We start from the raw sequence: 12,617 nt of genomic DNA on the forward strand, positions 1-12,617 counted from the left end.
ATCTAATTGTGATTGCTGATACTGTCCATGAAGTAGTCCTAAAGGAAAATAACTGAAAAATAATTTCTCAAAGTCTAAGCCTATGCCATGTTAAGTGTAAACATTTACCATCAAAGTAGCGCTGTAAAACAAAATGCTTGATACCAGAGCTGCATGGATGAGAACTTAGTTTCTTGCTTTTAGAAGAGGAAACAAAAATCCATAGGTGTGTTTTAAGTATTGACTTTTAATAGCTTGTTTCTCATAAAGGAACAGGGGATGTTTTCTCTTTTAGAAATACAGGTATCAGTTGAGCTTTAAATACAGCCTGCTCCTGCCAACAGGTCCTGTACACATTTATTTGGTTTCAGCTTCTGTTTTTATGCATTAAGCAACCTTCAAACTTTCTTTTCTAATACAACATATAGACAAATTTAAGTACAGTAATAGTGTAGGTATTCTACTGTCTTCACATTTTTCTTGACATACTGGACAAAGTGATACACATTAGTCTGCCCCCAAGCCCAGGTTTCATACAAAGTATGCTGAATTCTGCTTTCAGTGACACACTCAACTTGCTCCCACATTTAATTTGCCAAATCTAAAGAAACAGATGCTTTGGGAAAATCCGGCATTATTTCCAACTTTGTCCAGTGACATTCAAATGCTCAGGCAACAACTGGTAACTTTTACTTTATGTTTACTACAGAAGTTGCATACCGACAGGAAAGTTTTAGAACTGGACAAGCTATAGTAATCCAGGTTTTGGTAGAAGACATATAAAAAAAGGGGACTTTATATATAGCTTTCACTCTGTAGTTTCATTTTTCAAAATAAAACCTGTATATATAAATGGGTAACATTCAAGATCTGTATACAAGTAACAAGTTACTTTCTGGCTAAAACAATATATTTAGGCAGAATCTCATTTTCTGTTTTTCATTTCAAGTATGCTAGCCAGTCCAGTCCATTGGGAAAAAAACTTCCATTTTTAAATCCCCTAGGATCCATCAGATTCATTATATGGTAATGACCTTAAATTATACAATATACTATATTTTGAGGTGAACTGAAGGGGATTAGATATTGAAGTATTGGTCTGAGTGCAGTAAGCCAAACAGCTGTTTAAACATGATACTGCAGTTGAAATAAGTCTCTGTCAGAATAAAAAACAACATTCATGAAAACAGCAGCAGCCATAAAAATATTCACAACTGCAGGGATTTTTTTTTTACTGTGTGTAATTTTGCATTGTAAGTAGGAGAAGCCACAACAGTTTAAAGCAAAATTAAAAAAAAAATACTGCTATAGCCTTGAATTTAATAATGTGTATTGTCACTCTTATAGCTGTTTAAGTGTACTAAAAAAATTTACTTAAACATATGAATTTAAGACTTTCACTTTATTCAGCAAATTGGTTTATTTACACAATGGGAAACGCTGGTTGAATGCTGTCAATGTAATAAAAACAAATCTAACAGAGACAATACTGAACTCTCTCTATGTATTCATAAATGACAAACTATTTCCTTACCTGTATCAGGAACATCAAGCGCAACAATGGGACAGTATCATAGGACACTGATTTAACAATAAACCACAGAGGTCCAGTAATACTATGGCAATTTACTCATGTATTTGCTGACTTAAAAAAAAATAAAAAATAAAAAATAAAAAAATTAAAAGTCAGCAATACCTGGTATAAAGTTCTGTCAATTATCAGAGTCAAACTCTGATGAGTAGGTCAGTAAAACCTTATCGGATCATCTGCAGTTCACAAAGCAACCTGATCTGCTTCAGACCACTACTACAGAAACAAAACTGATGAGAACAGATTACCCTCTAAAAGGCAACAATGATCTGATAAGGATTTAACTTAATGGAAGTTAAAAAAAAAAAAAATTAAGAATTGCAGAGCACAGCCCCTATTAGAACAAGCTAACTTCCCAGACTTCAAAAAAAAAAGAAAAAAAAAGAGGAAAAAAAAAAAAAAAAGAGAAAAAAACAACACTTCAACATGAAGCTACCATACAAAGTTTGTTTTTGTTTTCCTTTTTTGTTGTTTTTGTTTCTTTTTTTTTCCTTGTTTTTTTTTTAAGAGTTCAGAATTGCAATTTAATCCTGGCTTTTTAGTGAGAAGGACAGTTTTGGCCTAGACTTTCCTTTGCCCAGGATAATTTTTTGCTCTTCCTTTTGCTGACGTTGTCTCTCTTGTTCTAGTTTCATCCTCTCCTCATGAATCTTTCTTTGTTCTTCAACAATTTTCAATTGTTCTTCAGCCTATATATGAAAATGGTAGAATTTAGGCCAGCATATTTTGTAGTCATAAAAGCAATTTACAAGTCTGTATGAACTTCCAAACAGGTCCAATCCTGCACAGGTATGTAAGCAGTTCTACCTGAGCTAGATGCCATAGTTGGTTTCAGTGAAACTATTTATAAAAAGTTGTTACTGGAATTTAAAAGAAACACTGAAAACTTTCTACAGTTAATGTATTGAAATCTTGAGTGCTTACATGCAATGCTTTTCACCATTGCTTTGCAAACGACAAATCCCATTTTAATTAAGGAAGTCAGTGTATATATAAACTGTCCTGACACACCACATGTCAGATGAAAGCACAATATAATGAAGCAACAAACCCTCTTTAAACAAACAGTGGAGCAAATAGTTCTCCCCACTCCAAATCCCACCTAAAGCCCCCTCTTAATTCAAGACCATTTATACTTGATTTGTAACAAGTCAATCCTTACAATGACTTGTGGTTCTTAGAGCTCTTCCAGTGGTCTTCTAAATGTGCTTATTTTGTTCATTAGGTCAGTTAATACTTTAAATTTTCTACTTGTCCTATTTCCACTGTAGAAGTTGAGAAGAGGGGTAAAATGGGAAGAGATCTAAAGGAGACATAGTTCAAGGAAACAGTTTTAAGCAGCATCACCTTCACCTGAAAAAGGTGTGATTAGGTGGGTAATTGAACCTGATAGAGTTCAATCAGGATTTAGAAGCAGCTTAGTTTGGCTTATCATTAATTGATTAGAATTGGCTAAATCACATTATATGTTCTCAAGAGGCAGGCACCTGCTTCAGTAGGCTTGGAGACTAGCATCAGCTACACTTTCATAAGTTAGACATCTTAAGCTTGTGCTGAAAGTCTCTTTCAGCAATTGTACATCAGCATTATACTCATCTCAAATCCAGTTTGTACTTGTTCTGCTCAACAAAACAGAATTCGTCACTTCTGTTTTAGAACTTCTGTTACTTGTAAATTTACTTCAGCCATCCTTGCGAGACATAAAGATGTATTTCTTTTTAATTCTGAAGGCAGCTATCTTCCCCTAAGTTAGATGCACCTGAACTGTTTTTTCAGACTAGCATTAGTGCTGAAGATCTGGTCTCTTAGGCTCAAGAGAAGTGCAATGCTACTGACATAACCAGCAACAGACAAGTTAAAGTCTAGAAAGGGTCGATTTGTTTATTTAATTGTGTTGCAAATCAGGCAGAAGGACCTGTATTCCCCTACAGAAAGGGCAACTACATCTTCACATACCAGTTTAGCTTGTGCTTCTGCAATTTTTCGATTATTCTCTTCTAGTATTCGTTCTAGTTCCTCACGCTTTGCACGCTCTTCTTCCTAAATGGGAGGACAGGGCAAGATGTTAGTAAAGTAAAATACTCATTTCTGCACGTTCACTAATCTTTCTCAATTATTTTGTGAACTGTCTTAAAGCGGCAGCTTTACAGCCACCTATTCTGTCTCACAACGGTAAACTGTGCAGCCACTAAAACTGGTTTCTAGTACTCAATTTAAATCATCCCGCCCAGTCCAAACAGCAACCAACTAAACCCTCCCTAATCAAAGAATCCTGACAATTTTAATACTACAATTTTAATATCACACAAATCAACACGGACAACTACAAAAACTGGATAGTATTTACCAAATTAAAAAGTAATATAGAAAAGATAAATAAAGTGAATAGTTTGTCTCACCAATTAAGTATACCTACGTATTCTTTACCTATACTCCTTTAATCAGCATTAAAAGTTGAATATTTACTGTCTTGTCCAGTGTCCTGCAGAGTGTGCTCCTCGGCTGCCATACGCGCCAGCTTCCTCTTTAAAATGATTTGTACTGTTAGCTTGGCAATACCTGCATCAGCAGCTCAACCATTTATAAAGAAACAACATACAAGGAAGGCTGAGCTGAGGAATGCAGATGTTTATGATAAGAAGGAACAAAAATATGTAAATCATTCCTAAGGCAAACAATTAATAAGAAAAATACATTTACTGTTAGTGAAAAATACAAATGGTAATCCATACTTCATGGAGCTATGGGCTTCTTTCATGGGGAGAATGGACTTTAACATTCAATATTTTGACAATTTTAAGACAGCTGAAACTGTCATTTGCAGTCTGAACTTGGAATTCAGGAGTCCAGGGAAGGCAAGATCAGGAAATAATAGCCTTGTAATTGTTGTTTTCCTGGTGAATTTTATGGAACTCTTGTTATGCAACTCATAAATATGAAGACTGGGTGAAAGTTTTTGAGGTGTTTCAGTTCACATAATATATATCCAAATTATTTTAATATTTGGGAGATTTGAAGTTAGCCAGAGATTTGTGTCTGTGTAAGAAAAAAAGTTAATACGAACAAAGCAAGCATATGAAAACTTCTTACTATGACTAGTAACCAGCTACTAGCTAGCACACTTCACTCCAGGTATGAAATCTTACTCTGCATTATAAAGAACTGATGAGACACCTCCACATCACATTGACAATAGCCAAAAATACTTTCTTAAAAAAAAAAAAAAAAGGTATCAATCTGATTGAATGAAAACTTCTATACATTAAGACTTGCTGACTACAGGCATCTAAATTCAACATATATTTTTTCATAGTAAGGTTTAAATTTGAAAAACAAGTGTAATTTAATATTCTTAATATCTGTTGTAACTCGGTGTTCCAGGCTGTTGGGGGTTTTTTTCAGATTTTAAGATACTATGTGAAACACAACTCATATTTAGTCTGAAAGGGAATGGTTCCTCGCTACCATCTTTACTTTTGCAAGCCAATCAAAATTTTAATTTAAGATAAACTGCATAGGAGGTACAGAGTGAAAAAGGCATTTGAGATTTATGACTATTTAGCACAAATTTCCTCTACAGTTTAAAAGTTTGTACTGAAAATTCTGGATCCTGGAATGATTGGTGCAGGCAGGCATCAAAGCCTGTAGTAGCAAATTACTGTCTCACAGAAAGACATTTTCAGCTTCTGCTCCAGCTGCTGATTAAAAGAAGAAAAAAAAAACAAAACCAAAAAACCAAACCAAAACAAAAAAACCCCAAAACAAAAAAAACCCAAGTCACATGTTCAGCTTGACTTCAGACAAGGGCAACCTGCAACCTGCTCTTTTATAACTTCTAGGGAAAAAAAAAGGAGTTGTTAGTAGTTATTAAAAATGGATATAATGATTTGGACATAGATCCTTCATGAAGACGTGGATGGGCTTATGCTCGAAGTCCCAGAATTAGTCCAATGTATGCTCAGGGAAAACATTCATTTTAAATGAAGAATAAGAAACCTATTTGTTAAAGACAGGTACTGCAGCTCACTGCTGGACCCTGCTTTTTGCCTGGCTGAAGGCAAAAGCCTCTTACAGTCTAAGTAAAAAAACATGAAACAAATGAAGGATACATAATTACAGATTTTCAATACCCTTCCCCAAAAATGAAAGGACCGCTGATAAATCCTGCAGCCATGGCAAAAGTTTCAAACAATTCTGAAATATGTAGGTCAGTTCCATTAAAAATCAAGTATCCTTGTTCAGGTTTTAGGAGAATAACTGTTTAAGTATCAGTGAGCTCCTCTGAATAGGCTAGAAATTAAGTTTCGCAGCAATGCAAGTTTATACGAGAAGGGAATTAGATTTGCTGTATTCCATCTCTTTCTGAACCGAACAGGAGGCACAAACCGACACTGAAAGTTTTGCCATGGACTGTCTCTACTTTCCAAACGACCGAGCGTTACCTCTCTGGCTTTTTGTGCTGCAAGTTCAGCTTGTCGCTGTCGCTCGAGTTCTTCGAGCAACTGTTTTTCCATGATGCGCTTTGCCTCCTCCACCCTGCGGAGAACCTCTCGCTCAATCTCATCCTTCCTTTTCTCCAACTCTTCTTCTACACGTTTAGCCACAAGCTCTTCCACTCTTCGAGCAGTTTCTTCCTCTATGAGCTTCTCTTCAATTTCTTGTTGACGGCTACAAAATACAAACACAAGGATTACTTTTTTTAATCAATAAGGAACGGCTTCATTGAAAGAAACTCTTTCAAATACACAGTTATCAGTCACACTACTGAGTCACTCTCAAACAGTTTTATATCCTAAACACACAAAGACCATGTTGTTGCACCCAGTGAATATTCAGGCAGTGTTTCTACCACAGGGAATCCATTAGGACCGTATCATATTTTGCATCTTTCCCCATCTCAAGACATTAAGTTTATGAAGACAGCTTCTCGAGCAAAGAAAAAAAAAAAAGACCTCAACCGTCTTTGGTCATCCTTCACCCTTAGACAAATAAAAATGGTCTTAATTTTAAGCCATGTGTAGCAAGATCATTTTGTAACATGTCTTAAAGTCACCACCTCAGAGGCACCAAACTGATTTTTAATAACTAAAATAGAAAACGGAAGCAATAAAATTTCTAATTTAAACATATTAACAAGAATTTCAGGTGTTATATCTGTAGTCTAGGTATCTAACCAAGTACTTTATAAAATTTTAAAGATATCAGCTCTCCTTAACTTCTTCATTGCAGCACTTTGTTTCTACCATAATTATCCAAACTAAAATATACCAAGTGCTAAATAAATCCTTTCAACATTTACAGTTTTCCATGTTCTGCATTCTGCACATGTCTTCTTATCTTTATTTTTGTTTGGCAGTAGCATTATCCCTTAGCCTGATCCCTGATGGAAGTTTTCATTTAAAAGGATACAGAAAGATTATGTCAATCTGAAGGTTTATTACCAAATGAAGGAATTACCACTAGTACAAACAGGCAATTAGAAATCCAAAGACCAGCAAATCCAAAAGACCAGAAATCCAAAGACCATCCTGTATAGCTATGTTTCATGCAGTAGTATTTATTTAGAATTACCGTGAGCTTTTTAAAAGAAAGTCGTTCTTTTAACCTTGAAACTGAACTTCAAGTAGTCTGTGAAATACAGAACAATTTTACAAACCTATCTTTCTGACTGTCAGCACCAGAAATCCATGAGTTAGCACAAGATCTAGATATATCCTAATATTCTGTCATTTTCACATTTGCATTTTCTTGATTATCTTGAGAAGTCTTACTTATATTGACACATAAATACAACTTTGAAAAAATGTTACAGGATTTAATAACTTTGGATTTCCCAGCGTACAATTTGCACACATGCAATAGTAGATAGTAAGAGTATTGATTACTGATCTAAATAAATATGCAAAGTAACAAGATGAAAGTCTCACAAATTCCCCCTTCTTATACATACATCTTCTTTTCAAAAGTGTACTGAAACAAATGGATAGTCTATCTCCTTCAGTAAAAAGTTTTGAAACCCAAAACTTAAACATTCAGCTGCAGAACACAATTTTTATTCTTACGTTCCTCAAGAGATGGTAAGTTTATCCAGTGTCACCTTAGGCCAGAATTCACCTTTCCTAAAGTGACACAAAGTCTCTTGAGGTTTGGTTTTTTTTATTTGTTTTCAGAAAAACTGAATTAAAAAACCCCAAGACCACCAGGACAAAAAAAAAAAAAAGCCAGAACAAACCACATCAACTACCTTCCTTAATGTATTTCTGCCAAGCCATTGCTAACTACAATCCTTTTTGGATGAAAGGCGAAGAGTCAAAAGTTTACAAGACAATTTTTAAACACACTTTATAAAATAAAAAAACATTTAAAAATAAAAGGTTTTTCTTCCCTCATATGGCTATTCATTTAGCTGCAACTACTTTCACCATCCTGTACTAACAGAGCTCAGCACATGTAAGAAGCTGCTCTACAAAAGTAACTTTCCAGAAAGCTCATATTTACTTGTTTTATTCAGCTTTTTCAGCTTCATGTTTAGCATCAGGGAAATCTAGAATAAAAGCTATCTGATTGTACAGTTACAAAAAACCTCCTGACACATATTTGAAATAAGTTTTGAAATATCCTCAGCAAATGATGTACTTAAATTAAGCACTATGCCTGCAGACATTTCATTCTTCTCACCCCAACAAATTCTACTAAGATTTAATTAAAACAAGCAAATAAATCTTTTCACATTCATAGGCAATTACTATATGATTTGTATATCATAACTGTTCAGTAGTAAGCAACTATATTTCTTGAAACACTAGAAATAGAAAGAAGTGAAACAGAAAAAAGTAAATGTTTATTGTCCAAGTTCACTGATAAGACCACCTTGTGCCTATGGAGCGAGATAATATACTTCCAATCAAATAAACAATACGTTTCAAGCAAACATTGAGTTTCTCAAAACCAAGTAATAAATAGATATATTATCAGTCATTTATTATGTAGTTTACAGAAACTATTCCTTCATTTTTTAAAGTTGCATGAACTTACGTTATTTTATATACAAGTGTAGCCTTATCATCCTGATCTACTGAAGCATGACTCCAGAGAAAAAGGAATGTTATTACTGTAAAAATATTTTAGTATGCTCCATTTACTTTTTCAGAAAATCTGCAGAAACTGGTTGCATTTTATCAGATTTCAGAGGAAAAAAACCTGTTACGTTTGCAAAACATTTATAGGAAACTAGCATATTAGGAAAAAGTAGAAGTTAAGCTAGGTACTAGGATTTAAGCACACATGAGAAGAAAGTAACTTTCAATAGATGAACTGTCTGGTATCTAATTCATCGATATTTTCTTCATTAATATGAGTATATGCTAGTATATATAACACAATTTACAGATTATTTACTCAAACATCATGGTTTTCTACTTAGGAAGTTTTACTTTTCCTTTTTGAAATGTAAACCACATTCTAGAAGCATCAAAACTTTACACCCAGTATTCCCCAACACTGTTTCTCTGTCAGAAGTTCACTATTCTGTTGCTAATATCAGTCAAATGTCATATTCCTTGTTTACAGACTCTATGGGTGTTTTAAAATTTCAAAGCTAACTTATATAGAAACCTTTACTGTGGAAAACAGACTTAAAACAGGTGTTGCTACATCTAATATTACTGAATAAACTACAGTTCATTCAGTTGTGAGTACTTCACAGCACAAATGGAAGCAAATGTTTTAAAGATATTTAAGATTATAAACACTTCATTTTCCACAGGCACTTGAACAGATTCTCTCTTTCAACTTTTAAAGCCTAGACACATACTAACCATAATATTCTCTGCTAACACTATTTGATATTTTAATTTAGATAACATGTTTTGTTATTCATTTAATGTTTTTATCAATATTTAAATCCCTTTACATAATAAACAATATACATGTAGTAAAAGAGGTCCAGAATACCAAGATAAACTATTCACTGTATTCTTAAATTGTTAAGCACATTCCAATCCTTCATGCAGATATGCATAGAATATTTTTATTTTGGTGCTGAGTAAAACCATAAACCCCCAAATTAGGGAAATTACTTAAAAAGCATTTTTTAAATGCAAACACACATTTTCACGTGTGTCTGTGTTACTATAGAACTGTTTGATGGCATGCCTGTCAAATTCTGGAGTTAGCAAAAGCGATTATTGACAAACAAAAATGAAAGTGACCACTCTGTATAATCAAGCTTTCTGAACTGCCACTAGTATTTCACTAGAACAATATCGCTGAACCAGAACTCAAAACTGCACCTGAGAATTAACACAAGTACTCGGCTTCACGAGTTGCAAGTATGCGCTACTTCTGCATTCAGTGCTCCAATGAGCAAAGTTAACATTCAAGGAGCAAGAACCATTTTATCGCAACTGTTAAAACCGTTACCCAGGCTGCAAAAAGGTCTCTTTCACAACGCAACAATTAGGTAATTAATGCACATGCAACCTTCATCATAATATAAATGACCCATCTGTGTAAACTTTATAAATAACCACATTCCCCACAAGAAAAGCTGAAGAAGTGAAAGGTTTCAAATGAAACAAGTCACCGGACCTGAGTGTCCCATCTGGGAAGGAACTAAAAATAGAAAACAAAACAAAACAAACAAAACTCAAAGGAAAAACAACAGACCAAAACAAAACCCTTCAAAGTTAACACAACCGTTGCACAGTATTTATTAAAACCTTAAGTCGGACAACTCCGGATGCCTCCGCTCGACGCAAAAAGAGCTGCACGCAGAAAGGGGAGGGGCGGGCAGGGCAGCACAAAGCCTGCGGGGTGCGGAGGCTTCCACAGGAGAGGGAGGTTTCCGAGCTGCACAGGGGAGCTGCGGCAGATCGGCAGCCAGCAGAGCCGCCGGGCAGGGGGAAGGGCAGCGGCAGCCTGCTGGGGGCTGGCACCCGAGTGGGCGGCTTCTAGCGCACCTGAAGCAGCCAGGCTTTTAGGAAGGATGGCGGGAAAACAGGCAGAGGTTAGGCCTCGGCCAGGGCCTAAACGCCTTTACCCCCATCGCAGGCGGCCTCCGTCTGGAGAAGGAAGGCGCGGAGAGAAAAGCACCGGGGCACCGAGCACCTCCCTTCCTCCCCTTTCCCCCCAGCCCCTCCCACCGCCGCCCCACCGAAGCCCCCAGCCCAAGCCCGGGGCTCACATTTTCCGTTGCCGCTCGAACTCTGCTTTTTTCTCCTCCTCCTCCCGCTTCTGCTTTTCGTCCAAACTGCTGCGCTTGCTCACCGTGCGCCCGAAGATGTCGATACGATCGGGCGGGGAGGAGGCGCGATCACGGTCTCGGTCCCGGTCGCGGCGGGAGGAAGGGGCTGTGTTGGAGCGGGAGCGAGAGCGGGACTCCCGGCGCCGGTTCCGCTTGCTCTCCCGGGACTTGGAGCGCTTCCGCGCCCTCTCTTTCTCACGGGAGCGGGACCGCGATCGGCTCCGGTTCTTCTTGGTGTGCTTGGAGCTCTTGGTGTGCTTGGAGCGGGACGAGCTCCGGCTGCGGGACCGACCCATCCCGGCAGAGGAGAGGCCGCACCGGCGACCGCCCGACCACCCCCACCCCTTTGCCTAGCGGCGTCCGATAGAGGTGCGAGGACGCTCCGCACGCATCAGCACCGCCCGGGCGGGCCCCTCGTCCTCTCCTTTTTCACCTCTTTGCACTGCGAGGAGCGGGAGCAGGCCCCGAAAGCGAGACTGAGTCCGGACGCAGGCAAGATGGCGGCCCTTAGCCGAACGGTGACTCTCCTCTTCCGCCCCACAATGCACTGCGCCGCGGTCGAGCCGTACCTTCCTCTGCCCGCTGCCTTCGGCGTCGCGCCGGAGAAGCCCGAAAGCACTCGGCAATGTTCGGCAACCAATAGGGGGCCTCGCTCCAGGAGGAACCCTCGGCCGGCAGCGCTGTTCCTCCCCGCATGCGCGCGGCGTACCGGCGGTCCGGAGCCGGTGCCGGTGCCGGTGCCGCCGGCGGCAGCGTTTCGGGAGGGTTTTTTTGGGGGCGGGTGAGGGGTCTGGTGTCCGCGTCAGCTTTTCGAGGGGTCTGTGAGCTGCTCCGCTCGCTGGTGTTTCCAGCAGTGGCGTTGTACTTGCCGCTCCGTAGTCCCGTTAGCGGAGTGGGAGCGGCCCGGCCGCGGGGAGCGCAGCATCCTCAGGAGTCCCGGGGTGATGGGGGAGAGGGGGATGGAGGGGCCTGGGGAGGAAAGATAAGGGGGGCTTTGAGGCATTGGGTTGAACTACCAGGAATCTGTTGTAGCTCATGTCTAACGTGGTGCAGTGAGGGCCTGGTTTAACTGTCCACGGGGAGCTTACCTGTGCAGAGTGTTGCCCTTTATTGGGAACAGGGATGAAGGCAAAGGAAGCATCTTCAGGTCAGAGGGAGAGCGAACTAGTGGTTCCGTAGCCACCCCTGTACAAGAATTTTATCTCAATTCTCCAGGAATTTATCTCTGTAGTTTATAGTTGTTAAATCTTTATTACCGCAACAACGTTTGCAAACGGTAATACCCTTGATTTCAGGTGAACTGGTGCAAGTTATAGATGGTTAAGACTGTTTTTTACTTTCAGATGAAGTTAGCTGCTTGTTATCTTTCACAATTTGTGGGGTTTTTTTGTTGTTTGATTTTTTTTTTTTTTGGTTTGGTTGGATTTTTTTGGGGGGTGTGTGTTCCTTTGGGGGGATAGTTTGCTTGTTTGGTTTTTTTTGGTGGTGCTTTGGTTTTTTGTGGGTTTTTTGCTTGATTTTTTTTTTTTTCCAGGTCTAAGTTTTTAGTAAGTGTAATTACGTTTTGCAAAACATTCCTTCAACTGCTGAACAAAATCCAGTCTCATCTGAAAGGTCTAATTCTTTTCTTTTTTTTCTTTTTTTTTTTTTTGTCTGACTGACTTCTCTTATTTTTCTTGAAGCAGGACATTTTTATTTTGAAATTCAGACTATTTCTAATTAGCACCAAAAATAAATAAACTTGAGGCATCTTTGACCAACCGCTTTCCAGGTAACAGCAGAGGAATGGACACTGTGACACCT

The 12,617-nt window shown here is 38.5% G+C and overlaps 1 protein-coding gene across 2 annotated transcripts; it reads right to left on the minus strand.

The window, feature by feature from the left end:
* Nucleotides 1-1,362: 1,362 nt before the first annotated feature.
* On the minus strand, nucleotides 1,363-11,368 carry ARGLU1 (arginine and glutamate rich 1). 2 transcript variants are annotated; one of them, XM_071742852.1, is made up of 4 exons: nucleotides 10,755-11,368; nucleotides 6,013-6,238; nucleotides 3,527-3,610; nucleotides 1,363-2,259 (listed from the first exon to the last, which is right to left on the minus strand). In XM_071742852.1, the coding sequence occupies exons 1-4, from the start codon at nucleotides 11,108-11,110 to the stop codon at nucleotides 2,095-2,097; spliced, it is 831 nt and encodes a 276-aa protein (XP_071598953.1). In that variant the 5' UTR covers nucleotides 11,111-11,368; the 3' UTR covers nucleotides 1,363-2,094. The 2 variants fall into 2 exon arrangements, with proteins under 2 accessions (XP_071598953.1, XP_071598961.1); XM_071742860.1 differs by lacking the exons at nucleotides 1,363-2,259; nucleotides 3,527-3,610 and adding an exon at nucleotides 3,864-4,094 and having other exon boundaries at nucleotides 10,755-11,362.
* Between the last annotated feature and the right edge of the window lie 1,249 nt (nucleotides 11,369-12,617).

This window comes from Heliangelus exortis, chromosome 1 (assembly GCF_036169615.1).
Source record: "Heliangelus exortis chromosome 1, bHelExo1.hap1, whole genome shotgun sequence".
In the NCBI taxonomy this organism is placed as follows: Eukaryota; Metazoa; Chordata; class Aves; order Apodiformes; family Trochilidae; genus Heliangelus; species Heliangelus exortis.

Excerpts from the sequence above, each read along its gene's own strand:
- ARGLU1 (XM_071742852.1), bottom strand. The coding sequence starts at position 11,110 with ATGGGTCGGTCCCGCAGCCGGAGCTCGTCCCGCTCCAAGCACACCAAG. Across the intron at positions 6,239-10,754 it reads TTCGAGCGGCAACGGAAAAT|CCGTCAACAAGAAATTGAAG; the intron begins GTGAGCCCCGGG and ends TGTATTTTGTAG. Across the intron at positions 3,611-6,012 it reads CAGCACAAAAAGCCAGAGAG|GAAGAAGAGCGTGCAAAGCG; the intron begins GTAACGCTCGGT and ends CCTCCCATTTAG.